At 45.9% G+C, this 13810-nt stretch overlaps 1 protein-coding gene across 5 annotated transcripts in view; it reads right to left on the bottom strand.

The window, feature by feature from the left end:
• The window catches only part of LOC307222184 (uncharacterized protein), a 149404-nt gene that overhangs the window by 20990 nt on the left and 114604 nt on the right, over nucleotides 1-13810 (bottom strand). For 4 of the 5 annotated variants that reach the window (XM_079987357.1, XM_079987360.1, XM_079987358.1 and 1 more), the window contains one exon: nucleotides 9813-9966. In XM_079987357.1, the coding sequence (XP_079843483.1) occupies nucleotides 9813-9966 (154 nt within the window). Of the gene's footprint in view, nucleotides 1-4055; nucleotides 4167-5653; nucleotides 5705-9812; nucleotides 9967-13810 lie in introns of all 5 variants that reach the window. The other variant, XR_013841622.1, reaches the window with a different exon arrangement.

Genomic DNA, 13810 nt, shown 5'->3' with positions numbered 1-13810 from the left:
AGCCCTATCCTCCATGAAGAGATTCCCCAGCCCTGCTGCATGTACCTTTATATTGTTTGCAACCTCTAATATCTCCCTCTTTTGGTCCAACAGGGACCCCTCCATCCCAAGTTTACTAAAAAGCATCAAGTGTTAAAAGCATAAAACACATATAAATCTATAGTCCAGCAGAGTAAAGAATGGAAAGGCAAAGCACCACACCAAAAGTCCAGCCCTTAGAATCGTAGAATTGTGGAGTTGGAAGGGCCCTGAGGGTCATCAAATCCAACCACCTGCAATGCAGGGAACTCAACACACAGTCCCCCATCCAATTTGAAACTGTACTGGACCCTGCTTAGCTTTGCAAATGTGCTAGCAGTTCTATCCCTGCACCGCTTGGAGCCCTACCTAGCATAAAATTGCCACCAAATCACCACAACCATAATAATCATAACCACCATTGCTAAGAGCCGGTGTGGTGTAGTGGTTAGATTGTTGGACTGGGACCTTGAGGACTGGGGTTCAAATCCCCATCTGGATGTGAAGCTCACTGAATGACCTTCGGCCAGTCGCTGCATCTCAGCCTAACCTATCACAGGGTTGTTATGGAGGTTAAATGAGGAGAGGAAGAACCATGAATGCCATCTTGAGCTCCTTAGAGAAAAGGGTGGGATATAAATGCAATAAGCAACTCTCAGCATGCTTAACAAACTATCATTCCCAGGATTATTTGGTGGAAATCATGGCTGTTTAAAGTTGTATAGTACTGTTTAAAATGTAAAGTGCCAACTCTGGCTGCATACACATTTAAAAAGCACACACACACCCCGAGAATCCCAGGAACTGTAGTTTGATAAGGGTGCTGGGAATTGTAGCTCTTTGAAGGACATCCTAACTTTAAAAGACATCTGAAGGCAGCCCTGTTTAGGGAAGTTTTTAATATTTAATGCTGTACTGTTTTTAACACTTGATTGGGAGCTGCCCAGAGTGGCTGGGGAAACTCAGCCAGATGGGCGGGGTATAAATAATAAATTATTATTATTATTATTATTATTATTATTATTATTATTATTATTATTATTACAGTTCCCAGGATTCTTCTTTGTGGAAGTCATGTGCTTTAAATGTATGATGAGTATGCAGCCACTTTTTTTAAGGATCACATTCTCTGCTAATGTGGATCTGATTGGATAGATAGATAGATAGATAGATAGATAAGATACAGACGTGCCCATTTGCGAGGGTGGCCAACCAGTGCATGCATGCTGTCAGGAGGAGCTGGGGATGGGGCTGAACACAACAGTGTGGCTTCAGTGGTGGGAGGCTGCTTCAACCCTCCTTCCCCTCCATGGCAGGAAAAGGAAAAGAAGAGTCTCTCACCACACTCAGTTCTGTGCTTCGCCTCCACACTTTTTGGACAGGGGGGGCTAGCTCCCACCCCAAAATATTCAGGGGGCCCAAAAGAGCCCGGCCCCCAGGAGCTGACGCCCCTGTATAGATATAGCTATATCTCACATAGCCTGTTATCCCCTCATTGCTTTCAAGAAACTCTCCATGGGCAGAAAAGCTTTGCTGTAGCATCACTGGGTCATTAGATTCTCCCTTGCTTCACACAATCTCCAAACAGGAGAGCTGTTTTCTGTGCAAAGCTGTTTCTAATTTATATCTCTAAGGTGTGCAGAGAAGGCATGTGTGCTCTGTCTAGCCACGAGGAAGCGGCTGGCGGGTAGGTTGTTCCGCTATGCTGGGTGGTGACAGTGATAAAACAAACAGGGAGCCCTGAGACTTTTGCAGTTCAAAGCCCTGACCTAGTTTTCATAAAAAGAGCTAGAGAAAGCTTGGTGGCAGTGGTGGCAGTGGGGGAGGAGGCTAGGTCTGGCAGGTTCATGCTGAGAGGAAATTGTTGCTACTCCAGCCTACTGCTCCCAGTCGTGGGTCATTTCTGGGAAGTCGCTTGTGCTCGTAGGCTGCAGAATTCAAAGCTGCAACAATGACCTAGTTCATGCCCGATCTTGAAAACGGAAGGATGTAGGGTGTGATATCTCGATTTCCATCCGGTTGCCAAGTGCAAGGGCTGTGTGTGTAAATCACAGGAAAATCTTAGCAATCTTTTCAGGCCCGTTTGGAGGCACTTCAAGCAGAGTGAATGGATTAGGTCTGATTGCACAGCCAAGGTCAGTACTGCTCCTGCCAACCTAGCAGTTAGAAAGCACATCAAAGTGCAAGTAGATAAATAGGTACCGCTGCAGCGGGAAGGTAAACAGCGTTTCCGTGTGCTGCTCTGGTTCGCCAGAAGCGGCTTAGTCATGCTGGCCACATGACCCGGAAGCTGTACGCCGGCTCCCTCGGCCAGTAAAGCGAGATGAGCGCTGCAACCCCAGAGTCGGCCACGACTGGACCTAATGGTCAGGGGTACCTTTACCTTTACCTAACCCTATTTAAGCCTTCAAGCATAGTTGGTTGGGTGGGTTTGCGCATATGAAGGCTCCAGCTCAAGGGAGGCTGGTTCATTGGAGCTACTGGGGCACAACCCTTACAATGGAATTGTAAAGCAATTAAACAACAACAACAACATCCTCAAAACATTAGAGCCACACACTCTTTCCTGCAACACACACATTTTATACTACCTTGAATTTATAGAGGCGTTTCTGTTAATCTCCTCTATGCACCACTCAGCCAATCCTAATCCAAAAGAATAGCAATTGTAAGGAGGTACTGCCCATGTATCTCTTAGCAGGAAAACCATGTGACTGATCGGACTGCCTGAAAGTCAGCCTGAAGTAGGAAGACTCTTGCTCCATCTGTTGTTACGAGGCCTATCTTGTCAAGCCATTATAGCCAATATGGAAGGATTCAGGCATTAAGAACAGCTCCATGTAGTAGCATTAAACTACATTGCAATCATACTTTGGTTCTAAGCACGCAGGTGTAAACACTACATGAATCCAAGAACTGACATCCTGTGGTACGGCTTAATTTCTAAATAAGAGGTATGGAGTTAATCTTGTCTGAAAATTGCACTTCGGCCCTTTTACATGGAAACTCTTCCCTCGTCCATAGGTGTGTAGGGAATAATAAACACACACACACACACACACACACACACACTTCATACATACATACACACAGGCATACCTTGTAGATAATGTGGGTTCGGTTCCAGACCATCGCAAATATTGCAATAAACTGAGTCACACAAAGCTTTTGGTTTCCCAGTGCATGTAAAAGTTATGTTTACACTATACTGTACTCTATTAAGCCAGACCTGCAGGGGCAGGAGTGGAAAAACCCAGGTCCAGCTCTAGCTAGCTCCCCTCCCGTGGCTAGCAGAGGCATGGCAGGTTTCCTTTTCCTGGAAAAAGCTGGGATGCTTGCAGCTGCACCCACGTCCTCCTACGGAGCAATACCTGTGAACCGCAATAAAACGATGCACAATAAAATGAGATACAACTGTATATATATTTTTAGTGATGAGGCAACAGCACTCTGCTACTACAGCAGCAAGAATTCTCCTCGCAAAGTATTGGAAGACACAAGAACTACCTACTCTGGAAGAATGGCAGACGAAGGTTATTGAATATATGGGACTGGCAGAGATGACTGGCAGAATTCGTGACCAAGGGAAAGAGACAGTGGAAGAAGATTGGAAGAAATTCAAGATATATCTTAAAAATTATTGCAAAATTGAGGAGTGTTAGATGTCAGGGAATAAGAAACAGAGAATTGCAGCTGTAACTAATAAGCTAAAGAAAAAGGAACGTAATGAAAGTGAATTAAATAATTAATTATTGGAGAATTGCTAAAAAAAAAAATGTTAAAAATAAGGATGCAGCAAAAGGGAGGTATGGGGAAGTCGGAGAAACAAGGGGTATGAAAACAGGATTATGAAATTATACATGTTTATATGTTTCTGTTTGTGTATATGAGTGTGTTGTTTGTTTTTATTTGTGTTGGAAAAACAATAAAAATTATTTAAAAAAAAAATGAACATGTGCAATGTCACGCTTTCTTAAATAGGTGCTGCCCATGTCCTATTGTGGTGAAAACAGCAAGGTTAAAAATTACAACCTTACCAAATCGAAATGTTACCAGCCGCCAGTGCTCCAGCTGATGATCCCTTTTCTCCTTCTCATGGGAGACGTGGGAGTCTGCACCCTGGAAACATTACCAATGACCTTGGAAACCTGAGTGAGAAGGGAACGCCGGGGGTTCAAACATAATCCAGCCTTTCACATCCTTTTGTTCAGTCTCTAGGGAAACAGCCTATATGGTTGCCTGCAACATCTCCTTTGCCCTTTTCTCTGCAAAGAGCTTCTCTGCCACACTCCAAGCCTGCCTCCCAAGTACAGAAATTACTTCCTGCCATTCAGAAAAGTTTTGCACAGGCAGAAAAAGCCACCTGCAATTTGTTTATTTAAGATGTCTATATCCTGCCTTTCCTCCATGGAGCTCAAGACAGCATACTTGGCTTCTTTCTTCCCATACTTTTGCTCTCACAACAACCCTGTAGGGTAGGTCATACTGACTGGCCCAAGGTTGCTCAATGAACTTCAACAACTGAGTAGGGATTTGAACTCACTGACTTGACTTTAGAATGATCTCTCCCCCTCCCTCCCTCTTGCCACCAAATTCACTTCATAGAGATTTCTATGAGACATAGAACTAATCCCTACCACAAATTTGGAGTGCATGGCTTTCCTCAAAAGAAACCTGGGAACTATAATTTTAGGGGTGCAGGGAACTGTAGCTCTGTGAGCAGTAAACTACAGTTCCCGGAGTTCTCGTGTGGAAGCCATGCGTTTTATATGGATGGTGTGGATGTGATCTAGTTGGATCTGAACCCGAAGGTGTGGGTTCAAATATTTCCTCATTTCCATGGCCTTGAGCAGCTCTTCATCAGCCAGCCTCGGTTCCCTCAGTCTCAATGGCAGTTGCAAGGTAGGATGAGAACTTTGTACGCAGAAGGTGCCAGACAGAAATGGCTCCTTGGCCTTTAAAAGGCTGTTGAAATGCTGTTGCTGCGTTTGGGACACATCCCACTCATGTCTGCTTCCCTAACAATCACTTTGTATGGCTAAGATAACAGCAAATGCCTCAAAACACAAGGCCGGACAGAAGCAGGCGGGGGGGGGGGGGAGAGAGAGAGAGAGAGAGAGAGAGAGAGAGAGAGAGAGGCGGACACGATCTGAGGAATGATACGTGCATTAGGAGGCCGCCTCAAGTGGAGAACGACTGTCCAGTAATTCCTCCTCTGCCCTTATCGCCTCTTGGAGTGTAATAGCCTGTGACTAATCTCCAACCTCCCCACTTCCTCAGCCTCCTCGCTTCAGCTGGTATTTTAAAATGGACACACTGACACGTGCCACGATGGCTCTGTAAGGCTCATAATTGAGCTCTTTCAAGCACAGTGTGCATGTGGGGCTGAGGTGTCGCCAATATGCATATCATGTAGAGGACACACTTGGATCAGTGGTATAAAGGCATAAGGGCCCCTCCACCAGAAATCCTTCTTCTTTTTCATTCATGATTTGTGCTCATTATGGTATTGGGGCAGTTATACACAATCCCGTTTTCAATGCTGTTAGCAATTACCAAAAGTTTGGAGGTTAGCCACACTGCTATTAGTCTCCAGTCCGTGAACATAATGTAATCTCCTCCTGAAATCCCATACCTGAGGTTTCCGTATGCTTGTTACTGTCCTGTTTTCCTAGTGCCCTCCGCGCTGCAATAGTGCAATAACATGAGCAAAGTGTCGCAGGACAGTTAATACAGCAGAATAGTGGGTGGGCAGCCCAGTATCAATATGTCGCCAATGCGCTATTATTGCCTCCACGACTCGCAAAAACGAAAACTCCACCCATCTAGAGGGGCCAAAAGGTTCCCTTCCTGCGAGCACAGTTGAGCACTGTTAAAACTCCTGCCTCAGTTGGGCAGTGTTGAAATGCCACTGTGTCTCTTGAGGAAGCCGCAGTTCCTTGCCAGCGTGCAATTGTGAGTCAACTGGGGCTCCTGCCAAACCATTATGTTCACCTCTTTTGCAAAGACATCACACAGCCCCAGCTAATAACCTCTGAAGAATAAGAAACTGGGATAAAAACACCCTCCTCCTTCCTGCCACCTGCCGAACCCTCCCTCCTCCTTGTGCCACCACCCTCCCGCAAAGTGCTTGCTGGCTTAGTTTTGGGGACGTGGAGTGTTCGGGTGGGTTTTTTGGTTTTTTTTTATCACTTAGAAATTGCAGGTTCGATCACAGAGTCTCGTCTGACAGCTGGCTGGATAATTTGTCTCTCGGCTCAGGGAGGGAATGATGGAAGTCAATTTGACAGCTGCATGGCTCCCTGAGGATCCCAGACCTGGAGCACATGGAGGAGCGACAGACGGGCCGCTGCTCTGAATACCAATGAAGCGTCTGCCAGCGAGCACTGACTGGGTATGGTGAAATGAATCACACACATCCGGCTAGGGGACGATTATGGTTATTGCAGAAGGGGGTGGGAGGGTTTGGGGAGGTGGGGGGAGGGAGGGAGAGCAGGGGGTGTGCGGAATCATAAAACCTGAAGCCTAAGGTTCTAGCGACAGCTCATCACCATCAGATTCAATAGGCTCCCACACTGCAAGATTCAAGAGGTCTTGTCTACATGCAAGGCATGTAATTCAGTTAAATTGGCACCCTGATCCTCAGTATTTCACACTCCTGTGCCTGCCTAAAAAATAAAAAGTTAGGCCATCTTCACAGCATGCAGCACTGGATTTGTACAGCAATAATGGAGCCTCCTTCCGAAGCAGTTAATTTTGCACCCTGGGCTTCATGATCTTACAGGAGCCCCCTTTAGACGCTGTGTGTATTACTTCGGTTGCGAAGCACACAATTAATATTTTCTCATCATACTCACGCACGCCAGTTCCTAGCTTTACAACTGCTTCCACATTCCTGAAGCATCAGAGCAAGAAATAGTTTGCCCTGATTAAAAAAATGAAGAATACTTTTGACCATGTGCGGTTCTGCATTTTACTCACTTAAATAAAACCACAACCATCACTGCAGGAATACAAACGGGACCTGTTTCTGCTTCTGATGGTAAACCCATTTACCTGGGAATGGCTACTGTTGTGTTGTAGAAAAGAATAACAAGGGTTAGCTCCAAAGAAGTTCTACTGAGAGTAAACCCAGTGAAATTGATGGGCTTAAGCTAACCATTAATTTTAATGGGTTGTTTCCAGTGTTAATCCTACTCAGAGTAAGCCCATTGAAATTAATGGACATGACTAAGTTAGGCCCATTAATTTCAGCAAGCCTACTCTGAGTAAAACACAGTCAACCCCATTATATAAAAAAAGAAGAAATTAGAAGATGATGTGCTGACTGGCATCAGCCCCAGGGGGCCCTAGCAAGCCCATGACAGCCCCAATGCTGATAGGCCATCACCTGCTGCTTTCTGGTGAAGTGGATGGGCTTAGAAATAGTTTCACCGCTGATCCCAAGCAGTTGCTTGCTGATGCAGCAACCTCATGGACAACCATACCAGTGAGCATTCCTGAAAGCACTGGCAAGGAAATGAGATATTGCTGCACACGTTGCTTTTTTTTTTTGGTTATGCAAGATGACCTTCTCTCAAAGCCCTCACAAGAATAATGGCTAAAGGTGCTTTCTTCATCATCACCATTTATTTGTATGCTGCTTTCCCATGGTACTATAAACCATACTTCCAAGGGGTTATTTAATTACAAAACATATAAACAATTGGCAAAGCGGAAACATCTCATATGCATGAATAAATAGGGGCTGTACCCCTTCTCCCTCCACTCACCAGTCACTCTCATCCCACATTAACCCCATGGTGTCCAAACTTTTTTACAAAGAGGGCCAGATTTGATTAAATGAAGGGCCGTGAGGGCCGACCAAAGTTGTTGACCTTTGCACAATTCAAAGTGTTGGTGCTGACCTTTAAAGCCCTAAATGGCATCGGCCCAGTATACCTGAAGGAGCATCTCCACCTGCATCGTTCTGCCCGGACACTGAGGTCCAGCGCCGAAGGCATTCTGGCGGTTCCCTCATTGCGAGAAGCGAAGTTACCATAGTAAAGTACCTACACTAAATTACTGAATCTGGAACTTCATGTTGAAGACAGCACATGGTACCAGGAGTGAAATGCATTGTGTGAAGTGTACTATGGAATGTTTGAGAACCCCACATTCTTTATCTTTTTCACATGAAGCAGCTGAGGAAATGGAAGAGAGAGAAGTTTGAGAACAGTGAGAAAGGAGATGCACTGAAAAGAAAAAAGTGGCTGTTTTAAACAATGGCAGAACTTTGAGTCAAGAGGGGGTGGAGGAACACTGATAGGAAAATAGTGTTATTAAACAACAGCAGAGCTTTGATTAAAGCAGGTACACTGAGGGGTCATCTTTTAAGAAAAAATAGTTTTAACAACAAGAAATAGCAGAGATGGGCACAACACAGAAGCTAACGAAACAGAGCCTTTCGAAACATCCTTCTCACTGTGCTCAAACCATGTTTCAAGCTGCCATTTCCCCCCTCAGTGTTATCCCCTGCTAGGTCTACTCAAACTTCTGCCACTGTTTAAAATAACCACTTCCTCCCTCTCAATTTCTCTACATCTCTGCTTTGTTCAAACCTCTACCGTGTGTCTGTGTGGCAAGTGGTCCCACCACTACCCTGCTGCCTCATTGCAGGGATGTTGGTGTTGGTAGGGCATTTCCGTGGCTTGTGCCCATTCAGATTGGTAGGGTGGGATCCAGGGAGCTCTACTGTCATTGGCATCAGAGGCAATGACAGAGAGAGTGTCAAATGTTAGTTTTAGTTACAGATAGGTAGCCGTGTTGGTCTGCCATAGTCAAAACAAAATAAAAAAATTCCTTCCAGTAGCACCTTAAAGACCAACTAAGTTAGTTCTTGGTATGAGCTTTCGTGTGCATGCACACTTCTTCAGATACTTTAGTTTTGTCCTCATCCTCTTCTTTGCTCAGTAACACTGGCTCTGAAGAGGAGGAAGCTGGCAGGAATTGCCACCCTCCTAGATTGGTTATAAGTTAGAAGGCAATGGAGCTGGCATCTGGCTGAAGGCAGACTGGAGTGCCCCTTCTGCCCTGATGAACCAACCTCCACTTACCATGGCTCTGCCCTCCCACACCCTCTGCTAGTGCCTGAGACCTTCTGCATGCAAAGCAAGCACTCTGTCACTTAGTTATGGCCCATCCCTAGGAACAAAACAATCCTAGCTGGCTAGGCTAGGTTCCAGCCTCAGCCCATACAGTTCCAAATCCCATGAAACTCCCAACGTCCTTTACCAATTTCAGCGGGTCACAACCAACCACTGAATCAACTCAGCTAAAAAGCAGATGGAGACTGGGGGTGGGGATTATGGAATGAGCTGTTTTTCCCCCATTTCCATTTTAACATTGCAATGGCAAAGCCATCACAGTTTCTATCATTACTGGGGGCTGGGGAAAGCAGAAAAGTCCTCCCCTGCTATACCCCCCACCCCAGGAGAATGAAAAGGAAGAGATCGGTTAATTTGATTAGGACCTGCTTAGACAGCAAAATAACCGTCCGCAAAGAGATGGGGAACCCGGTGGTAAAACGATCAGTTTGGTCATAAAAAAACACACGACAACCTGAGTGTGATGGAACGTTTGTTTGAATGAACACTATGGTAACTATACAGATCCTAATAGGCAAAGCTGCTCGATTAATTCAGCCCTCTAGTGAATCTGTTATCACCATAGTAACACCCTAGTATTGTTATCGGGGAACCTGCTGAAGTGTAGTGAGACGTTAGCATCTGGTAAGCATCTGCAGAGCTACTTACTCAGGTTATAGCATGACTGGAGTGAAGCTGAGGAGAAGGAACTGTGGGCTACGGAGTCTCCCGAGTGCCATATTTCAGAAGCAGAGATGCCCGCTGGGGGTCTTGTAGCGCATCTGGGATTGCAGTCTGGAAGCGGGTGGAATTCAGAGGTCTCCTAGGTTGCAAACAGAAACCCATACAGTTTGCAGTGGTGGCACTTATTTACATCACAGATATATATATATATTCTTAACTACCTTTGCATTAGAAGAAAAGTTCAAGGCGATTTGCACAAATATAAAAAAACCCAACAAAAAGGAGAAACATTGTTGTTGGCATTCATCTGCCTTGAGAGACAATGGAGTGTGCCTCTACGGATGAAGTCAAATGGCTGTGGCTGCAGAGACTGGTAACTCAGAACTGCTGCCTCCTGCATTGTTTTTAGCACATTAGAAGCACTGGAGTGACCTCTCTGGGGCACAAGCCTGGGCAGTGTGTGTGGAGGTCCTGTGCTGCCCAGAGACAAGACTCGGAACTTGGCATCACCGATGTGGTCCAAAAAGGAAAAGCAGAGCTATACATTTGGGACCAGCTTGGTTGCTGGGCCGAGGTGTACAAGATGCCATCCAAACATCTTCAGGACTCCGCTCCGGATTAAGCATTGAAAAAGAAGAAAATCAAGGAAGAACGCCCCCCCCCCCAGGACAGAAGAGGATGCAAGTTTGCATAAAATGTGCAAGTGCTAATTTATAAGTACCGTATTTTTCGCACCATAGGACGCACTGGACAATAGGACGCACCTTGTTTTAGAGCAGGGAGAACAAGAAAAAAAAATTTCCCCCCTCCCTGCCCAGCACCCATTCAGCGAAGCGGCAGGAGGCGCTGCGCAGAGAGGGGGAGAATTTTCCCCCTCTTGTTTTCCCGCTCTAAAACAAGGTGCCGTTTAAGGTGCGTTCAGGCGGCTACCTTGGAAGCCTGGAGAGTGAGAGGGGTCGGTGTGCACCGACCCCTCTCGCTCTCCAGGCTTCAGGTTCCTTTCGACCTTCTCTTTGGGGCTGGCGGGGGGAAGCCCACCACCAGCCCCAAAGAGCAGGTCAGGGAGCAGCGGAAAGGCGCAGCGGAGAGGCTGCTGCCATAGTCGCGCGTCACTTCTCCAGCTGGGAGAGGGTTGCGGGGGGCTGCTTTAGCCCTGTGCGCGCTCTCCCGGCTGGAGAGGTGACGTGCGGCTATAGAGGCTCCTGCCATAGCCGCGCGTCACCTCTCCAGCCGGGAGAGGGTCGCGGGGCTATGGCGTCTTTGCTCCATAGGACGCACACACATTTCCCCTTCATTTTTGAAGGGGAAAAAGTGCGTCCTATAGAGCGAAAAATATGGTATATAGGCAAAATCAAGGGGTGGGGAACATTCCCTTCTGGGCAGTTGGGAGGAAGGAAGGAAGACTTGCTAGCATTAGTGCCCTGTGCCCACCAGAACTTGTGGGACAGGAGGGGGCAGGAAGATCAACAGTAGGTGGCACCAGGCCCAACGACAGACAAAGCCAATTAATTCTAGTTTCCTCTACTACCTCCTTGCTGAGTTCTACAAGGGCAACACCGAGACTATGGATGTGGAGGCTGGCAGCCAGGGCTACCTCATAAGATTGGCTGTAAGATAGGATAGGCAAATCTGTTGATTTTTGTTTATTTCTGCTTCTAATTTTCCCTGGTCTTAAGTCCAGTTCTCTGTTTTGACACCAGCTCCTCGCCTTAAAAGTCAGAAAAATTCGTTGGCATTTTGGGGCAAATTTATCTCAATGTAGACTTTTTTTGCATGCTATTTTTGCCCTATAGACACATTTTTGCAAAACAATTTCACCCAATATAAAGCATTCCTGTATGTCACCTTCACTAATGAATGCATTTATATGCACACTCTGCCCCAGTGTACAGTGGTGCCTCGCAAGACGAAATTAATCCGTTCCGCGATTCTCTTCGTATAGCGTTTTTTTCGTCTTGCGAAGCAAGCCCATTGACAGCTTAGCGGATTAGCGCTATTAGCGGTCTAGCGGCTTTTAGCGATCAGCTGAGAAGCGGCTTATCAGCGGATCAGCTGATAAGCGGCTTAGCGACTTAGGAAAAGGGCGAAAAAAGCAGAAAAAAACCGCGGGAACTCGCAAGACATTTTCGTCTTGCGAAGCAACCCCATAGGGAAATTCGTTTTGCGAAGCACCTCCAAAATGGAAAACCCTTTCGTCTAGCGGGTTTTCCGTCTTGCGAGGCGTTCGTCTTGCGGGGCACCACTGTATTCACTTTTGCATGTGTTTCTAAGAACTGCATTGCAAAATTTGGAGAGGTATTAATTTCAAAAGGTTTATTTATTTTGTAAATAAATTTCATATTGGTTCTGGAAAGTGCAAAATAGGTAGGCTTGCCTTTAAATACAAAATGAATAAAATTTCTCCCACCATCCCTAGACTGAGATCAGCAGGGCAGTGCCCCACTTGCACTCCACTGCTTGCTGGCAGGCATTTTAACTGCTGGCTGTCTCTCAGCCTTAGGCCTGCTTCCTGACGTGCCTCTGCTTCATTTTAAAGCTGTCCCCAGCTAAAGACGTTTCTGGGCTTCAGGCAGAATTAAGCATTTCCTGAGCTACCCAGCACAGCCTCTGACGTTATGGGCTGCAGCTGCCAGAGTCTCCACCCCTGCCTTTCAGAGTCTGGAAACAATGTCTGCAGTTTCCCTCCTTTCCTTTCCCACCATCTGCGCAACAATTTTGGGTTTTTTCCAGTGTCTGCCACCACCTGTGGTTCGTTAGATGACAACAAGATAGGGAAACACTTGGATCCATGAAATGTACAGCTGCGAAAGAAAAGCTTTCTGATCCTTCCAAAACTGTGTCGGCTTACATGTGGTGCTTCGCAGCATGTCTATGCATAGTTTTGCATGCACAACAAGTGTGCCTCAGAGTGGCACTTCACAAGTCATGCCAGCTCCTCAACTTTGAACATGGAGACACACAATTTTAATTTACTCCTCCCTACTCTCTCTGAAATCTGACCTCCCGGTTTCGTCTCCCCTTTCTTCTTCTTCTTCTTCTTCTTCTTCTTCTTCTTCTTCTTCTTCTTCTTCTTCCCCTGTGCTCCCCTTTATTCTTGCACACGACTAGAAGTTAAGGCAGTGGTCTGAGAACTGAGCTCAAAGGCAAAACGCTTTGCAAGAAATCTCAAGCTGATTAAAATTGTTCTTGCAAAACATGGTTTGCTAGACTGAATCAGATCAGTAGACAAGTCCTCCACTCCTCTGACAGTTATAACAAGGTAAAAAGTTGCTAGGGCAGGTTTTAGGTTGACCTAATTTCAAATGCTTCTTTCAAAGGTGAAGCCTAAGAATTTTATGCCAAGTCCTCCCCAGCTTTCTTATGGTTATATCTTAATAAGGTCTTGTTCAAACATAAAACTAAATCTATAGAATAACATTGCATGAATGAGCCATGGGACTGTGTGCTTCCACCCAACCCTCTCCTCCACCATGGCCATAAGATTGGAAGCTTTCATTTCTATTTTTTGACTAACCAGAGTTTACCAATATGTGGTTAATCTAAACTATGGTTTACTGAAACGAGACTAACTGTGCGTCTTTTCAATCTGCTACCCAGGTGCTAACTGTTGATGGGCAAATTTCAAGACCCCTGCAACTCCCCCCCCCTTTCCCCCCCCAAACATAAAGTCATTCTTTACACAGCACATAGTTAAACTATGGAGTTCACACTGCAAAGAGTTAGCGATTGCCACCAACTTGGGTGGCATTAAAAGAGGATTAGAAAAAAAACATGGGGTAGGGCAGGTGGGAGGTAAGGCTATCAGAGGTTGCCAGGCACAATGGTGTTGTTCTCTCTCCAGTATCAGAGCCAGTCAACCTGTGAATACAACTTCCTGGCGGTGTCAATTAGACAACAGCTTCAAATAGTGAATTGTTTGTCCACCAAAAAGAGGAATATTAGCCCATCAAAAAGAGCACCGTCCTGTGTAAAGTAGGACCAAT

Source organism: Podarcis cretensis, assembly GCF_951804945.1.
Source record: "Podarcis cretensis genome assembly, chromosome: 8".
NCBI classification, from domain to species: Eukaryota; Metazoa; Chordata; class Lepidosauria; order Squamata; family Lacertidae; genus Podarcis; species Podarcis cretensis.
This window is presented reverse-complemented; position numbering and strand designations above follow the sequence as displayed.